General features: G+C 51.5%; 1 protein-coding gene across 2 annotated transcripts in view; it reads left to right on the top strand.

The window, feature by feature from the left end:
* The window catches only part of PHF2 (PHD finger protein 2), an 88,343-nt gene that overhangs the window by 38,488 nt on the left and 31,652 nt on the right, over nt 1-18,203 (top strand). For both annotated transcript variants that reach the window (XM_015093025.4, XM_027964191.3), the window contains exons 2-3: nt 12,106-12,191; nt 17,093-17,207. In XM_015093025.4, the coding sequence (XP_014948511.3) occupies nt 12,106-12,191; nt 17,093-17,207 (201 nt within the window). The remainder of the gene's footprint in view (nt 1-12,105; nt 12,192-17,092; nt 17,208-18,203) is intronic.

Here is an 18,203-nt window from a genome sequence, read left to right as displayed (position 1 = left end):
TATGTCTCACGTGGAGGGGGTCTGCTCCATCTGTGGTTTCCTCCAGTCAGTTGCTCTAGGGGTTTTCCTTTAGCAAATATAGTCAAGAAATGAGGTTGAGCAGTGAATTCCTAGGTAAAGCTGGCACCTGGGCAGAGACCATGGCTGAGGGCCAAGGATGCTGACCAGGAGCGAGCCTGGGACTCATGCTGTGCTTGTGGCCTGCTTTTCTGCAAGAGGTTATAGCCCCAGTGAAGGAAGTTATAGCCCCCATGGCTCACAGAAACCCCAGGTGAGAGCTGAAAAGAGCATAGGCTTGGCCCCACCTGGCTTCCTAAAATAGGCCCTGCTCTCGCAGCTCCTAGGCCCCAGCTTGTCTTTAGAAATGGGCCTGATCCAGTAAGTTAGGTGGGGCTTGGGGTCCAGATCATCAAAGCCTTCCCAAAAGTTGTCTGGACATATTGTTAAGTGGAAAACCCAGGGCAATAACTGGGTCAGCCCTGGACACTGAGACTGTAGGTCAGACATTGCGGGGGCAACAGAGTGACCCCCCCTCCACCCCATCCCACAGAGTCCCTTCTTTTTGACCAGGTAGTAGGCCTGTCTCACCCAAGAGACTCCAGTCTGCGTGTCCATGGGGGCACAGCTTGACCCATGGGGGCACAGCTTGACTCAAGCCTGTGATCTATGCCAGCACTCCCCATGGGGCACTTGTGTCAGAAATGCAGCTCAGGTGTGGTCGTGCAGAAACACCAGGCAGTCCAGAACGCAGTGTACATAGGAGACCACTGGCCTGGAGCCTGCAAAAGGCAACAGCACCAAAGAAAAATAGCACCCCTACCCCCATTTAGGGCTTCTCTAGTAACTCAGCTGGTTATCCAGAATCCACCTGCAATGCGGGAGACCTGGGTTTGATCCCTGGCTTGGAAAGATCCCCTGGAAGGGGGCATGGCAACCCACTATAGTATTCCTGCCTGGAGAATCCCCATGGACAGAGAGGAGCCTAACAGGCTACAGTCCATGGGGTCACAAAGTCGGACACAACTGAGCACCTAAGCACACACAGCAACGCCCCCATTTCAGGAGCCAGAGGCTGGGCAGCTGGTGCCATGTGTGATCTGGGGTCAAATACAAACAGCTGTGAGGAATGTTGTTGGGACAACTGGGAAAATATGGATATGTAGACACGTGCTTTAGGATATGTCTTATGGTGTTAACTTTGATGTTGTGGTTATGGTGGAGACAGCTCAGTTCTTAGGAGACTGCAGGGTGATGAATTAGGGGGCTAGTCCTCACGTCTGTAACAGATTTTCAAATGTTTCAGAAAAAAAAAAAAAGAAACTACATAGATATAAAGCAAATGAGGGGAATTGTTAACCGTTGGAGAACCTGAGTGAAGGAACACAGGTATCCATTGCAATTTTTCTGTAGGGTTTAAAATTTCCAAATGGGAAGCGGGTTGGGAGAGCCCTCCCAGGTGATGGTGGCATGGCGTGGACAGCACACTGTCGCCTGTATGCCTCTGCCTGTCTCTCACCTTCGCCGGGGAGGGTCCTGTCCGTCCCAGAGTGGCACCTGTATGTAGACTCCCCAAGGCTGCACCTGCCTCACTTGGGACCCTTCCCAGGCCCTTGTGCTTGCTCCTCCGACCCCGCTCCTCTCTGTCCTGTGAATCCTCTCACTGCCCCTCGCACTGCCTTTGCGCCTATACTGGATGAAGGAGACTAGGGGCATGAGTCACTTGCCTCATGGTGGCTGGCAGAAGAGGTATGTGAGCATGGAGGACCTTGACCTGTGCCTCCACCCGTTAGAGTGAGCGACATCAGTTTATAAGGTCACGACCCACCTTGTTTAAACCTTTGAATGGGAGAGAGGAGTTTCTTCCCCTACAATGGTGCTTCCTCCAGATTGCTGTGGGTGGTGCTCTTGGGTTGGCTTGGAGAATGAGGGAGACTCCTGTCCAGCGTGTCTGCCTATGGCTTCTATTCCCCCGCCCCATGGCGTTGTCCCCCATGGCTTCCATTCCCCCATATCTTTCATCCCCTTGGAAGTTTATATTCCCCTGGGTGCCCCATCCTGCTTGAGGGAAGTGTGGAAAAGCACTAACAAAGACATTACAGCCAGGAAGGAAAAGCTGTGAGCATGACGGGATGGGTCTCAGCTGAGCAGAGGCCACTGGCCCCTTATTCTCTCCTTGGAGACAGGGAGGGCTGGGCTGGAGTCCATTCACCTCTGAGTCCTGGAGGAGTGGACATGACATCTGGGAATAGGAGTAGATGTTGACATTCTTTCCATGCAGATTCTTTGTTTTGCGCTGGAGTTTTTGCTCTTTCTCAGCCACTTGCTGACAGAAGGGAGAGCTTGTGTCATGATCCATCAGCTCATCAGGAGAAAATGATGACGGTGATGATGAAGGTGATGGTGGTGATGATAGTGGTGATGGTGTTGATCATGCTGGTGATGACTGTAGTGACTGTGATGGTGATGGTGATGGTGGAGTTGATACTGATGATGGTATTGACCATGATGGTGATGATTGTAGTGATGATGATGGTGGTTATGACTGTGAAGGTGGTGCTGACTTCAGCAAGCAGTAAACTCTCTTTGCAGGCCCTTGCATTATGCCAGGTATGGCGCTGGGCATTGTACATACAGTCCTTTCTGAGCTCACCTGCCTCCCCGGCAGGGGCTAGGAGAACAATTGTCCTTCACGTTCTGGAACCTCTTTTCATTTCTTCTGAGTATTCAGTCCCTTGCTACAGCCTTAGTTATCTGTGATTATGTAATAGCCACCCCCAAATGTAGTGGCTTCTGACAATACCTGCCTAGGTTTTTTCTATGAGTCTACATCTGGGCTCAGCAGACAGACCTGCCCCCACCAAAGCTCTGTCATTGCTCTGTAACTGGGTCCCCACAAGGTCCAGATGGAAGCCACATGGTCTGCGTGACCCTTGTTGTTGTTCAGTCTCTAAGTGATATCCAGCACTTTGCGCCCCCGTGGACTGCAGCATGCCAGGCCTCCCTGTCCCTGACTATCTCCTGGAGTTTGCCCAAGCTCATGTCCATTGAATCGGTGGTACTGTCTAACCATCTCATCCTCTGCCATCCTCTTCTCCTCCTGCCTTCAATCTTTCCCAGTCAGGGTCTTTTCCAGTGAGTCGGCTCTTCACATCAGGTGGCCGAGATATTGGAGCTTCAGCATCAGTCCTTCCAATGAATATTCAGGGTTGATCTCCTTTAGGATGGACTGGTTGGATCTCCTTGCAGTCCAAGGGACTCTCAAGAGTCTTCTCCAGCACCACAGTTTGAAAGCATCAATTCTTCGGTGTGCAGCCTTCTTTATGGTCCAACTCTCACATCCGTACATGACTACTGGAAAAACCATAGCTTTGACTCTATGGACCTTTGTCAGCAAAGTGATGTTTCTGCTGTTCAATATGCTGTCTAGGTTTGTCAGAGCGTTCCTTCCAAGGAGCAAGTGAGCATTTTTTAAATTTCATGGCTGCAGTCACCATCCACAGTGATTTTGGAGCCCAAGAAGGAAAAAGTCTGTCATTGCTTCTGCTTTTCCCCCTCTATTTGCCATGAAGTGATGGGACCAGATGCCATGATCTTAGTTTTTTGATTGCTGAGTTTTAAGCTAGCTTTTTCACTCTCCTCTTTCACCCTCATCAAGAGGCCCTTTATTTCCTCTTTGCTTTCTGCCATTAGAGTGGTATCATCTGCATGTGTGACCCTTGGGGGTTCTGATATACTGAGTCCTCAGGCTGACTCCCTTCCAGAGTTGGGAGTGAGACCCTCCTCTGTGGTGCAGTGTCACCTTCCGCTGCCCCCCAGGCCATGGCTGGCACTCTGTCATCCCAGGCACCCAGGCAACCCACTGGCAGGCTCTTCTAGCTGGGCCAGGTCTGGTTGTTTCCTCTTTCCTGTTCCTCTTTATGAACTTGTCCTTTGAGGGCTCAGCTGCACCAGGGGTCAAATCCTTATTGCTCCCACCTCCTTCTGTGAAAGAGTGTTTGCTACCCGCTTCTGCACAACAGGCCTTGGCTGACTGGGAGCTGTGAGGGCTTCTGAGGTGCATACGAGGTGTGGGGTGCAGATAGACCTGGCTGACCTCACCTGTTCTTGCACCACTTCTGTGTGGTCCGGGCAAACGTGGGCCTCTCTGGGCCTCAGTTTTCCCCTTGCACAGCATACCTGAGGGTCTTAGGGTGAAACCACAAAACCTGTGGACAGCTGCTGCCTGGGAGCATCTTGGGAGCACCAGACACACTGTCTTGAACCCCTGTATGGCTCTGAAGGTGTCCAGTCCCTTCTCCCACTGTGATTTCTCCCCTGTCGTGTGGAGGGTGTGTGGCTCCTGGACTAGTGGCTGGGCACTCAGTGAGTGGTTGCTCACATGATTAGGGTCTAAAGGACCACCTTAAGTTTGATGATATGTGGCTGGTGGCCATCTTGAAGCAGACTTGTAACTGAGTTGTGGTCCCTATGGCTTTGTCATGTGGAAATGGGCCAGTGACCCGTTTCTGGGCACCTTCTGGAGACTGCAGGCAGGAATGTGGGAGAATGCAGGAGGAAGGGGATGGCCCTGAGATGGGGGGGCTTGGTATAGGATAAAGTCATCATGAGGGGAATCGCTGAGCACCCCCAGGCCTTCTGGGACTCCCTGGCCCCCACAGGCTTCCATGCAGTATCCACCCGCCCTGCCTCTCCTTGTTATCTGCAGCGTGGGCTCGTCCCTCCGCCAGGCTCCCAAGGGAAACCCAGGGGCTCTGAGATGGGTGTCCTAGCCTTGCGGCAGGGTAGACAGTTCAGGAACCCTTCTCAGCGGGATACCAGGACCTGAGAAATGTGGAGGAGGTGAGCTAGGAAGGGACACTGTTCTGATCTTCTGAATAAAGCAAGACTTTTGCTACTGGTTATGAAAAGAAATACACACTCATTTCAGTGATTTAGGCAAGTACAGAAAAGTGTAAAGAGGAAACAGGCATGCCACTGCCTGGCACCAGTGTGGAGCCCTCTTGTGTTACTGTGTTCCAGGGCTGTAGTTTTAATGTCTGCGCGTTGTAAACACGTAAACTCAAAAATGTGTAAAACCTGAGTTTTGATGACTGTGTGATATCCTGCTGTGTGAGCATAGCGTGACCTGGATCTCTGACCTCCTGGCTTGAAAAGTTTACTGTTCTTAATTTTTCGCTATTGTGAATAATCACGGGGTGGACTATCTTGCATGTCAATCTGTGCGCTTCTACTTTCTGCCTTATACTAGGTTTGAGATTGTGGAATTACTGGCCCAAAGGATGGAAACCTTTTTTAAACCTGGGCACACATGACTGTATCTGGGGAGGCTTCTTCCCTTGTTAGTTTCTCCATGGGCAGGATGAGTCCAAGTGGCCCCACGTGCCATGACCATTATTGACACATCAGCTGTGCCACCTCTGACCTTGGTGCTTCACAGTGCGGGGGCTCCACCTTCCCTCTGGAATTAAAAGGGGCCGCCTTCTTTTTTTGAGGCTCCTCTAACTTAAAAAAATCAAAACAGTGTTACAGAAGTTGTGATTTACGGTAAATCAACATCCTTGACAACACAATAGGAAAAAACCACAATGCAGTCTAATTTTGGATTCATGAGAAAATTCCAACCTTGATTCTCTAAGACTGAGCAGAGGAGAGTGGTGGGGTGCCCAGGCCGGGCCAGGAGCCTGTGCCCTGGGGAGCTCCTCTGGCAGGGCCATTACCACGAGGTCATACCCTGCGTGCTTGGGGGTAGGATTCTAGAACATGTTACTGGAAGTCATCCTACTGGCCGGCAGAGCTGGGCTTCCTGTGGGATGGCCATAGAAGAGCTGTTCCTTTCTTGATCCCCCTTGGCCCTTGGTCTCCCAACCGGAGCATCTCCAAGGGGTAGTTTTGGATTTTGCACAAAGAACAAGGAACCCAGGCTTTCTTGGAAGCAGGACTTCTTGGAGGGTTGATGGCCACTTTGGCATTTCTGATCTAATTTTGCCACCTTTGCAAGTGTCTGAAATCTGCAGCATCAAACTCCTCATTTCTCTTTTTCTTGGTCATCTTTGGTATCTTATCTCCCACTCACCTCTGTCTTTGAAAATTCTGTTGTCTTTCTACTTACTGAATTCTGGGGACCAAATGAACTTAACATTTGTTTGGGGTAGACTTTCTGTCATGCTGAGGTCCCTGGGAGCTCAGATCAAACCAGTCCCCAGCCTCACCAGGTCATGAGCCCCTGAAAATGCAGTAGAAACATCACTCATTCATTTCCGCCTTCTCCTAGGGACCTGGGGTCCTGGGTGCTGACGGCCTGGATTCTCTCCAAAGTAGGGAACCTGGGGTCAGCAGGGTCCACGTTGATGTCTTAGGTGGTTCTGGCAGTCTGTGCTTTTGCCTGCTGCCCACCACCTGGGTGGACCACAGCTTTCCACTCTGGGCACTGGGGCTGGGCAGGCTGGATTTGGCCCTCACAACTTCCTGTCCTTTAAGAAGGCATATGGCCTGTGGGGTGCTTAGGGGACCACTATTCTCATCAGAATTTTAAAAGGACTGCTGCTGCTGCTGCTAAGTCGCCTCAGTCGTGTCTGACTCTGTGCGACCTCATAGATGGCAGCCCACCAGGCTCCGCCATCCCTGGGATTCTCCAGGCAAGAACACTGGAGTGGGTTGCCATTTCCTTCTCCAGTGCATGGAAGTGAAAAGTGAAAGTGAAGTCGTGCAGTCATGTCCAACTCTTCATGACCCCATGGACTGCAGCCTACCAGGCTCCTCCGTCCATGGGATTTTCCAGGCAAGAGCACTGGAGTGGGGTGCCATTGCCTTCTCCATTAAAAAGGACAAATGCTGCAATTGTCTGGCTGCCTGCGTCTTTCTGCCAAGGTGTCAGAGCTGTTGAAATTGTCGTTCTGTTTTTGAACGGATATCCTGGATGACGTTTGTCCCCATCTAGCCTCTGAGGTCTATGTACGGTTCCCCTGCCTTGGTCCCACAGCACCTCTCCCAGCTTCTGGTCTTTTCCCTTCTGCCCTGAGCTACCTGCCTCCACTTTTGCTCTCTCTTGGCCCCTCCCCTGCCTTACCCTCATGCTCTCCCCAGTGTGCTCCCCTGGCCAGCTCCGCCTGAGGCCTTGCTGACCCTCCCAGGCTGCACTTGGGACTGCCTTGAGTGGTTGTGATGATCCTGGGGACACAGATGCAGCTGGGCCTGGCCGTGTCCAGGGCCCAGCTTGTAGCTGATGCCCCTCATCCTTCTTTTTCTCTTGGACCATTTGCAGGTAACTTTGAACCCTTGCTTGGGCCTGGAGTGTGTGGCAAGCTCCAGTGCCTGCTTCCCAGGAGGGCAATACCCACCTTCCACTTAGAAGCCCCTGAGTCTGGGGCTGGGTGCTGCGAGGACCCTGCTCACCTGCCTCTTTGGCTCACTGTGTCTGCAGAGAGCCTTTGCTGCAAGGGGCAGGGACAGGTGAGGACCTTGGGCACCTTGCCGTGGATGCAGGAGGACTAGCAGGCTGGGCCTGCTGAGCCCCCAGTGTCCATCCAGAGAAGTCCTTGGGTGCCCAGCTCTTGTTGTGAGCCAGCAGGGGTCTCCAATGGGGAGAGTATCTTCCAAATTCAGTACAGTCTGGCTGCTTCGGTTCAGGTGGCCCTTAACAGGGTTCCTGTAGAGGGCATGCATGTGCAGGCACATGGAATTTTCTTCAAACATGCTTCTTGGTGGTTCAGCAGTAAAGAATCCACCTGCAGTGCTCAGAGCTGCAGGAGGTTCAGGTTCGATCCTTGGGTCGGGAAGCTTCCCTGGAGGAGGAAATGGCAACCCACTCCAGTATTCTTGCCTGGAGAATTTCATGGACAGAGGAGCCTGGCAGGCTACAGTCCATAGGGTCACGAAGAGTCAGACAAAACTGAAGTGACTTAACGTCCATGCTGGATGCTCTTTAACTATTGATACTTGCCCACTGTACTTAAGTACAGCAAGGCAGGGGATTGGTATGTATTAATGTGAAAAGTGTGCTTCTTTTTTGTCTTTAAATAATGACTCATCACACTAGCAGCCACTTGATGTGAATATGTCTGCATTTCTCTTCTCACCATGGATGGCATTGATCACGCACACTAAATGATCACCTAGGTGATTGATCCAGGTGCATGTTGGGGTGACAGTCTCCATCAGAACAGCAGTGTCTTTCCTTCTGGCTTTGGGGCGAGAAAAATGCTTCTGTTGTTTCTGTTGTTCTGATTTTTTAATAATATCTCAAATAATTTCTTAGGAGCACTCAGAAAGGCTTAACGTTGAGATAATAAAATAAACGAGCTGTTTTCAGTAAACAACCCTGACAGAGCAGATGTGGTCTAGTGCTCTGCACACAGGATCTTGAACTGGGCAGTGGGTCCCTGGACCCTTAAGAGGGAATTGGAGCGGTTCCCCCCTGCACACGGTACAGCCAGTGGGCTGGATCTGGGGACTTCATTTCCACATGCCAGGTGGCCTTGTTAGGGTCATGGACACAGACAGGGCTGTGATACATCACTCTGAGGGGGGTTGCTGCTGGTATTTCCCATTAGGAGCGGGCAGGCTTGCCTGGGGTCACCTCACTGGGAGGCCCAAGCCCTGGGTGGCTCTCCTGGGTGAGGGGCAGCCCTCAGGTGTGCCCAGGAGAATGGGGCCCACCTTCCTTGTCTCTCACTTTCCCTTTCAGTCCCGGGGCCTTTCCTGCATAGCACAGCAAACAGCCAGACCCATCCTGGCCCATGTGAGACCTGTGCCCCCCAGATGGTGGTGTTCTAAAGAGGGAGCTCCCAGGGGTGGGGTGGGAGTATCCACATGCACAGTGCACATGGCTGTGACCTCTGGATCTCAGTTTCCCCATCTGTCACAGATGCCCCTGCTGTGGGCCTTCCAGAGCGTGATGAGGCTTCAGGGATGTGTGGGACCAGCAGGTGGCGTTTGGGGGAGCTATTCCGAGGAAGTAGGCCTGAGAAATGCCAACTGGGGGGTTTGTATTTTAAGGTGCTTTGGTTTCCTTGCCTTTGATTGACTTGAAACTCAACCCTTATGAGGCCTTTGGGTGGGAGTGGTCCCCCTTGTGCCCTTAGAGCCTATGTTGGAGAAGCCCCTTGGGCCTTCAATGGTATACCTTACTCCTGACCTCTTGAATGGGCCTTGTGTCATCTGACCTGAGACCTTCTGCCTGCCTGCAGGGTCAGTGCTGGCACACAGAGGCCTTGCAGCAGAACCATTGCAGCCTTTCTCATTTGTCCCTGGGTCCCGGGGCAGGCAGGGGTTCACAGGGGGCTGTGAGTATGCATGACCTCTGCTGGGACAGAGGCAGACCCTTCAGGGGAGGTTGCCACCCTCAGCATTTGTGAGCTCCAGGAGCTGCCAGTGAGAAGTAGCCTAGAGCCACTGCCCGGTGTGGACATGCAGTATGCACTATTCCTCTAAACTAATAACACAGCCAGCTATTTTACCAGCAAAATGGGTTTATTCAGGCACAACAAAGAGTTACGGTTTGAGACATGCAGTCTCTGGTGAGCACAGGCAAGTCCAGGGAACAAAGGAGAGGACATCCTTTTATAGAGGAAAAGGGGGGAGTTGGGAGGAGCTGCTGGTAACAGAGTCCATTGGAGGAAACTGGGAATTGGAAGTGCAGTGGTGCGACCAGTAGGTCTCTGTCTTTCTACGTTTACCTATGCTGGGTGTGGTCATCTGAATGGAATCTCGGTATGTTTCTTTCTGTATCTGGCTTCCTTTGCTCAGCTCAGTGCTTTTCTGGTTCATCTTTGTTGTAGTGTGTGTCAGTCCTTCTTTCCTTTTTAAGGCTGAATAGTACTTCGTTGTATGGCAGCATTGCAATTTGTTTATCCATTCATCAGTTAATGGACATTTGGGTTGCCTCCATCTTTTGGTTATTGTGACTACCGCTGCTGTGAATATTTGTGTACAAGGATTTGTCTAAGAAACTGTTCTTAGTTCTTTTGGGTCTATACTTTGGAGTGGAATTGCTGGGTTATCTGATACTTTTATGTTTAACTTTTTGAGGAACTGCCATACTGTCTTTACATAGAAATTGTACCATTTCACATTCCTACCTGTGATATGTAAACCATTGTAAAAGTCACTCAGTTGTGTCTGACTCTTTGTGACCCCGTGGACTGTAGCCTGCCATTCTCTTCTGTCCATGGACTTCTCCAGGCAAGAATACTAGAGTGGGTTGCTGTTCCCTTCTCCAGGAGATCTTCCCGACCCAGAGATTGAACCCAGGTCTCCTGCATTGCAGGCAGTTTCTTTACTATCTGAGCCACTAGGAAAGCCCTGTGATATGAGAGTGTTCTAATTTCTTTGCATCCTCACCAGTCCTGGCTCTTTTCCCATTTTCTTTTTTTCAACTATAGCCATCCTAGTGAACGTGCAGTTGTATCTCATGGTTTTGATTTGCATTTCAGTGGCATCCAGATGACTAACGATGTAGAGCATGTCTTCATGAGCTTGTTGGCCATTTGTATTTCTTTGGAGAAATTTCTATTTGGGACCTTTGACCATTTTAAAATTGATTTGTCTTTTTTGTTGTTGAGTTGTGAAGTTCTTTATTCATTTCAGTGATAGACCCTTATTAGGATTATGATTTCAGATATTTTCTCCCATTCTGTACAGTGAAAAGCCTTTTCACTTTCTTGATGTCCTTTAATGCAGAAAAGTTCTAAATTTTAATGATGTCCAATTTATCTCTTTTTCCTTTTGTTGCTTGTACTTCTTTTTTTTTAACTTTTAGTTACTTTGTCTTTTATTCACAATGTTTGGGCATATTAATTTTACCTTTTTTTAATGCTATTTTTAAAGCAACAGAGGAGGTAAGAAAATATCTTTTACTCTTGAAAATATTTTTAGCCTGGTCTTCTTTAGTCACTAAGTCATATCCGATTCTTTTGCGACCCCATGGACATAGCCTGCCAGGTTTCTCTGTCCATGAGATTTCCCAGGTGAGAATCCTGGAGTGGACTGCCATTTCCTTCTCATTGTTGTTTGTACTTTTGATGTCCTACTGCTGCTGCTGCTGCTGCTAAGTCGCTTCAGTCGTGTCTGACTCTGTGTGACCCCATAGACAGCAGCCCAACAGGCTTCCCCATCCCTGGGATTCTCCAGGCAAGAACACTGGAGTGGGTTGCCATTTTCTTCTCCAATGCGTGAAAGTGAAAAGTGAAAGTGAAGTCACTCAGTTGTGTCCAACTCTTCACGATCCCATGGACTGCAGCCTACCAGGCTCGTCCTATCCATGCCCAAATCCAAGGTCATGAAGATTCACCCCTGTGTTTTCTTCTAAGAGTGTTATAGTTTTAGCTCTCATATTTAGATTGTAAACTCCAGTACTTTGGCCACCTCATGCAAAGAGTTGACTCATTGGAAAAAACTCTGATGCTGGGAGGGATTGGGGGCAGGAGGAGAAGGGGAAGACAGAGGATGAGATGGCTGGATGGCATCACCGAGTCAATGGACGTGAGTTTGAGTGAACTCCGGGAGATGGTGATGGACAGGGAGGCCTGGTGTGCTGCCATTCATGGGGTTGCAAAGAGTCGGACACGACTGAGCAACTGAACTGGGCTGAACTGAATCCATTTTCAGTTAATTTTGTGTGTGGTGTGAGGTAATTCAGTTTTGCCCTTCTGATATCTAGTTGTCCTAGTACCATGGTACAGCTCCCTGGGGAAGGTGACTTACAGCAATCCTCTTCATGGTGTCCAGAGGGGCCCTGCCCATGGCTGCAGCCTGTCTACGGTGAAATGATGGGAATGCCTGGGCTCTGAGACACCCCACCTCCCGCCTCCTGCCTCAGCCTCTCTGGACTCTGTGGTGACAGGTGGTGATGGCTCTCTTGGAGGCAAGCCTAAAGTCTGGACAGTCTCCTCTGCCTCTCCTAGTCATACATGGTGAGGCCTTCCTTGGCCCTCCCTCTCCATTTTGAGCCCCCCATCCCATCCCTGTGAGTTACTGTCGCCACACATACTCTGCCCCAACTGCCCTCATACCACCTTCCCTTTCTCCTGATGTGTTGCCGAGCTTTGCAGGGGAAGCACTTAAGGAGTTGCTGACTGCTGGTGATAATCTGTTTCTCCTCCATTTCAGCTGTGTTGGAGTAGAAGAGGAGGAGGCCCCAGACATTGACATATACCACTGCCCAAACTGTGAGAAAACCCACGGGAAGTCCACCTGTAAGTATAGCACCATGCTGCTGCCCCTTGGATCTGACTATGGGGGTGAGGTCTCTGCTTGACCTTGATCCCAACCCCAACTGGACCCTACCTTTCTGGAGTCAACTGCCCTGTGTGGTTGCAGCCAGGGGCCTCTGGTGCCTAGGCTGTCTCATTTATTGCCCCTCATAGCCTTAGTGGGCCGGCTATGGCTCCTCCTGATCATCTCCTGCCTGCAGATGCAGCTAGGGCCCCTCATGACCTTTGCAGAGAGCCCACCAGCCTCCAAAGGCCAGGACAGGGGTTGCAAACTCTAGCATTCCCAGTGACCAGGCAACGTGAGATGGGGACATAGACTGGGAGATATCCAAGGGGCCATCCATCACAACTCTGCCCAGCTCTGCCCAGCTGGCCACTTCTTATCTATGTAGCAGTTTAGGAATGTGCATTATTGGGGACCTGTTCTCCTTCCCATCTCTAGCACTCCTTGCTTGGAATCTCAGGTGATCCCCTTTCTCTATCTTTTTTTCAGCAATGAAAAGCATTTTATTTCTTGTCAGTTCTACATTATTAACAAGTAAGAGTACAGAGAGGACAACTGATAGTTTTTTTCTTTTTTTTAATTGAAGTGTATGGCCAAGGAACTTTATATTTTTGAAAATTCAAAAGAATTCCTATTCTCACACTACTATTTGTGCACCATAAGGAGTTTATCACTCTCCCCTTCCATGTGGCCCTTTGGGGGTGTGGGGCGGCCCAGGGGGTGCTCTCCAAGGCATGGGCTCATCCAGGGTGGCTCTAAAGGGCCCCACATCAAGGCTGGGAGGCAAGTAAGGCCAGGTCCACATGGGAGAAGAACCATGATCTGCCGGGGCTGGAGCCCTGTAGCCCTGGTGGGGTAACCCAGTGGATCCAGTGGGCATAGAGGTGTGGAGGGAGCCTACCCCCCACCCTCAGTGGTCCTATTCTGTAGGTTGAGGCCAGCCAAGGGAGCCAAACCTAGCCCCTTGGGAAGCTGGGTGAAGAGTGGTCTTGCCTCGCCTCGACCTTTCTTGGGCCTCTCTTTTTGCCTAGCCTGTGCTCCGTCATCACTGAGTGACTGTAGGAGCTGTATTCATTTTGGCTTTTGTGCCCTACTTTCCAGCACATTGTGGGCATGTGGTAAATGCATGAGAAGAAGACAAGAAGGCCTGGTGGCCGCTGAACTTCCCAGGCGTGAAGGTTCTCAAACTCCTAACTTACCCTCACAACCCTAGAAGTTGGGAGCACTGTTGCTCACCATATGTCTGCCCTAAATTATCTGATCTTCCTGGTAATGGCTCTACAGCAGACACAGGAGGATGCCTGTGGCCCCGTGGCTTAGTCTACACTTCTAATACCTCATGAGCTTCCAGGAAGCCTTGGAGGCTCGGGTAGATGAACAGGGTGCACACCCAGGTCTGCACCTCGTGGCCCTGCGAGTGGGATGGGAGGCCGATAAGGGCTAGAGCTGGGAGACACCACCCATACAGACCTGAATGCCAGGATAGGCACTACCCTGGGGTGTGATCAGGGAGGGTGGGGGGCCAGGATGCCTCTATAGCACTATTCTAGATCAGCAGTGTGGGACTCCAGCCTGGGGGGACCTGACAACCCCTCCCTGAGTGTGTGTGTGCATGTGTGCATTGTGTGTGTGCATGCACATGTGTGTGCATATGTGCCTTATAAATTCTGTGAATCAGACTCCCCTGATGGGCTGTGTGTCCATCAGGGATGAAAGCACAGATTCTAGCAGCTCCCGCCAGTGGGCATTCCTACATTGCCTATCACCCTTCATTTTACATGCGTGTGCCCCGACCAGAGCCTGTCTGTGACACACTGGTTGGTTTTTGCTGCATGAACTCCAGTCGCACCTTCTGCAGGAAGGCCCCTCAATGACTCTGTGTCCCCTGGGAACCACCCAAGCCCACGCGCCTGCCTCCTTTCCCTGTCCTGGCCTGGGTGCAGTTTGTGGTGGGCACAGTGAGCTGAGGACAGCAGGGAGAGGGCCAGGACAGGATGGAGTCAGGGCATGGAGCACGAGGAATGGATGGAGGCAGGGTTCCCAGAGCAAGTTGGACCTGAGGCCTCATCCCTTGTGCTTTGCCTTGTCTTTACGAGGCCACAGGGCTCCCTCTCCATGCTGTTGCCATCTGTCCCTTGGACTGATTTTGGTTTGTGACTCTCAGGCCCACAGGCTCCCATGAAGGCTCATGGGAGGCAGATGACATGGCTCTTAAAGTGATTTTGAATCCTAGTGTTTCCTCTTGTTGGCTCCATGACTGTTGAAGAGGTTTTGTTGTTGTTCAGTCGCTCATTGGAGTCCGACTCTTTGCGATCCCATAGACTGCAGCACGCCAGGTTTCCCTGTCCTTCACTGTCTCCTGGAGCTTGCTCAAACTCATGTCTATCGAGTCGGTGATGCCATCCAACCATCCATCGTCTGTTGTCCTGCTTTCCTGCCTTCAATCTTTCCCAGCATCAGGCTCTTTTCTAGTGAGTTGGCACTTTCATCAGGTAGCCAAAGTACTGAAGCTTTGGCTTCAGCATCAGTCCTTCCAATGAATATTCAGGATTGATTTCCTTTAGAATTTAAGGAAAATTTTAAGAGGTTACTTACTAATTTCTTACTTTCCTTCTACCTGAGGCAAGCATCGCTGTCACACCTTGGGATGGGGCAAGCCATGCTTAGGAGGGTGGGCTGGGCTGTGTTACCAAATGTCTTAGGGATACCTATTGGCCCTGTAACCCAGGGGGGTCTGCTGAGTCTCCGCCAGCTTCCAGCTGTCCCCTGGGTACCTTGTCAGAGGGTGTCTTGGGCCACCCATAGGCAGGGAAGGCTCAGCTTCAGAGCTCAGGAGGGTCTTAGACCCTGGGGAGGGAAGGAGCCCACCAGTCAGGGCTGCAGAGGGGTTCAAGAGTAGCTCTTTGAGCTCAGACCTGCCTCACAGCTTCATCTTCGGCTATTGTCCCAGCATACCTGCTCCAGCCACAGTATCTGGCATATTCCAGCCTCTATATGAGGTTCTTGAAGCTGCCCAGTCCTTAATAAGGGCCCGGGAAGCCCAGATGGCCCAAGACTGCCACTGGCCCCTGGTCAGCCGGGGCCCCAGGCCTGGCTCCTGGCAGGCAGAGGAGATGCTGCTTCTCTCTTCTGCTGCCTACTGCTGCCCTGCGTGTCTGCTTACTCTGGGCTGTATGCCCCCTCCAAGACTCAGTCACCCCATGTTTCTCCTGGCACAGGGCCCTCCATACTCACAAGGAGCCCAGGAAGCCAGGACCAGCATTAAAGATGAGACACAGAGACACCCAGTAACTTGCCTAGAGTCACACAGCTACAGGATAGGTGGGCAAGAAAGATTTGGACTCCTCTCTGGGTCTGGTGGGGCTTCCCTTGTGATTTAGCTGGTAATGAATCTGCCTGCAATGCGGAGACCTGGGTTTGATTCCTGGGTTGGGAAGATCCCCTGGAGAATGGAAAAGCTACCCACTCCAGTATTCTTGCCTGGAGAAGTCCATGGACTATAGTCCATGGGGTTGCAAAGAGTCAGTCATGACTGAGCGACTTTCACTTTCACTGGGTCTGGTGCTGCCACCAGAAGTTCTAGCTCCAGCCCCTCCTGTGTAGGACCTGGCCTGATTTCCATAATATGCACTTGCACTTAGGTCTGGGAGACCAGGCATGATGTATATATCACCTATTTTAGGAAACACTCTCAAGGAACTATGACTTGATGAGACAGGGAAGAAGTGGCAGTTTGGAACAGAGGTCAGCTCAGGCACCCCGCACCCAGTGCCTTCCTCTTCCTGCTTTAGGCAGGTCCCACCCAGGAGCAGTCGTCAGCTCCCTTCATCCCCACAATCACTGAAATGCAGAAGGACTGTAGCCCCCACCCAATCCCTGTCTGTGAAGGACAGACACTCTAAGGGCCCCACCAGCTCTCCCTCACCTCCAGTCACATCTCTGCCTGAGGATCATGTTTAAAACCCTGCGAGGCAGCCCCCCAGGATGGGTCTCCATGCCTGGCCCATCTTCACTCACTGCCCTGAGTGGGGCCGAAGGTATCAAGGAAATAGCTTCCTTCCTTCTGGGAGCTCGAAACCCAGTAGGAGCGAATGTTAGTGTGCGTGCGCATTTGTCCTTGTATTTGTGTGTGTCCTAGTGTGCACGTGCCTGTCTTGGTCCAGTAAGGGCACGTGTGCTTGCATGTGGATGTGCACATGTGTACGTGCGTGAGCGTGTGTCTCAGCCCAGGAGGGACAGGTGTGCATTCTCACGTGTAGAAGTCCAAGATGCGTGTGTCCAGTGCCCTGGGAGCAGGTGTGACAATACGATACCCTGAGGATGGGCAGGCAGTGGTGGGCAGGGAGTGGGGAGGGCAGTGGGCATAGACGATGGGGCTGGGCTGCTCTGCCTGTGAGTTGTGGGCTGTCGTGGCAGCAAAGATCCCAGTGGGGAAGGACAGTGGTCTGTGCTATTTGAGGGCAAGTCTGAGGGTAAGACAGGTGAGAGGGGTCCTGAAAAATGAGCCTGCGTGGGAGCTTCTCAGGGGGCGCCTCTGAAGAGTTCTCAGTGGACTAAGTGCTGAGTGAGGTGGGGCTCTAGGAAGCCCCAGCTCTGAGTGCCATCATCTGAGCCAGCAGGTTGGGAAGTATGGGGTAGGAGGTGAGATGGGGGCTGTGACTCAGGATGTGAGAGGGGGGAGTTCCTGACCTTGTGTCAACTCGGGGTCCTGAGAGGCTGGGGAGCCTGGGTGGGTGGGGGCCAGGGAACCCCAACTTCTTGGCCTCTGAGAGGTCTGAGTCTTGCAGCATTCATGGTGGCTGCACTCCTGGCTGGGTCTCTGCAGGCACGGGGAGGGGAGGGGTTGCAGGTGATGGTCTGCCTCCTGTTTCCCCCACAGTGAAGAAGAAGCGAACCTGGCATAAACATGGCCCCGGGCAGACGCCGGAAGTGAAACCCGTGCAGAATGGCAGCCAGCTCTTCATCAAGGAGTTGCGGAGCCGGACCTTTCCCAGGTGAGCAGGCCTTTTCCTCTCTAGCCTGAGGTCTGGATACGCACCCTGCACTGGGGCTCCAGGGCCATGGGCTTCCCTCCAGGGGAAGCAGCAAAGTCCCAGAAACTCCAGGTGCTCCCAGCAGGGGAGCTGATCTCTCCCTTCTCAGCACCTCCCTGAATAGGTGATTGTGACCCTCTTCACAGCCCTGGAGGGAAGAATCTTTTCTCCCTGACCTGGTATGGCCCTTCCCATGGCACATTCCAGAGAGAGAGCCACTGTCCCTACTTTATGGACCAGGAGTAGGGGCTGATATCCAGCCTGAGACCAACCTTTGGATGTGGCGGGTCCTGGTGTCATAGCCGTGGGCTTTCCTCTGTGCACATGGCCTGGTGGGGAGTCCCTGGTCCTTCTTAGAGTACTCCTCCCCCTGTACACCCTTGTCCTTGTGAGGGCAGAGGGCAAGATCAGGGTCACGAGAAATCACTCCTGGTGAGGGGGGGCACCCTGACTGTGTGGACGTGTGGTTGTACAGACAGCAGCTCTGAACCATCCTTGGCCCTTCACAGCTGGAAGACAGTTTCTGTTTGTCTGACAAAGTCTTTACTTCTTTTTTTGAAGGATAATTTGATGGACACAGATTCCTAAGTTGGCGGATTTTTTCTTTTAACATTTTAAATGACCCATTCCATTCTCTACTTGAGTGCATGGTGTCTGGTGAGAAATTCAGTGCAACTCCTTTCCTTGCTCCTCTATGGATAAGGTATTTTTCCTCTCTGGCTTCTTTCTTATTTTCTTTTTTCCCATCTTTATTGAGATGTAATTCATATACCATACAATCCATCCATTTAAAGGGTACAATTCAGTGTATTCACAGCTCTGTGCACCACCACCAGTTAATTTTGGAGGGTTTCCATCAACTCAAAAATAAATTTATGATCCACATTCCTCCCAGAAGTCCTGCCACCAATCATGCTTTCTATAACTGTTCAGTTCAGTTCAGTTCAGTCGCTCAGT

The sequence above is a fragment of the Ovis aries genome, chromosome 2 (assembly GCF_016772045.2).
Source record: "Ovis aries strain OAR_USU_Benz2616 breed Rambouillet chromosome 2, ARS-UI_Ramb_v3.0, whole genome shotgun sequence".
NCBI lineage: Eukaryota > Metazoa > Chordata > Mammalia > Artiodactyla > Bovidae > Ovis > Ovis aries.
The sequence above is the reverse complement of the archived record's forward strand: the minus strand, read 5'-3'. Positions and strand labels throughout refer to the sequence as shown.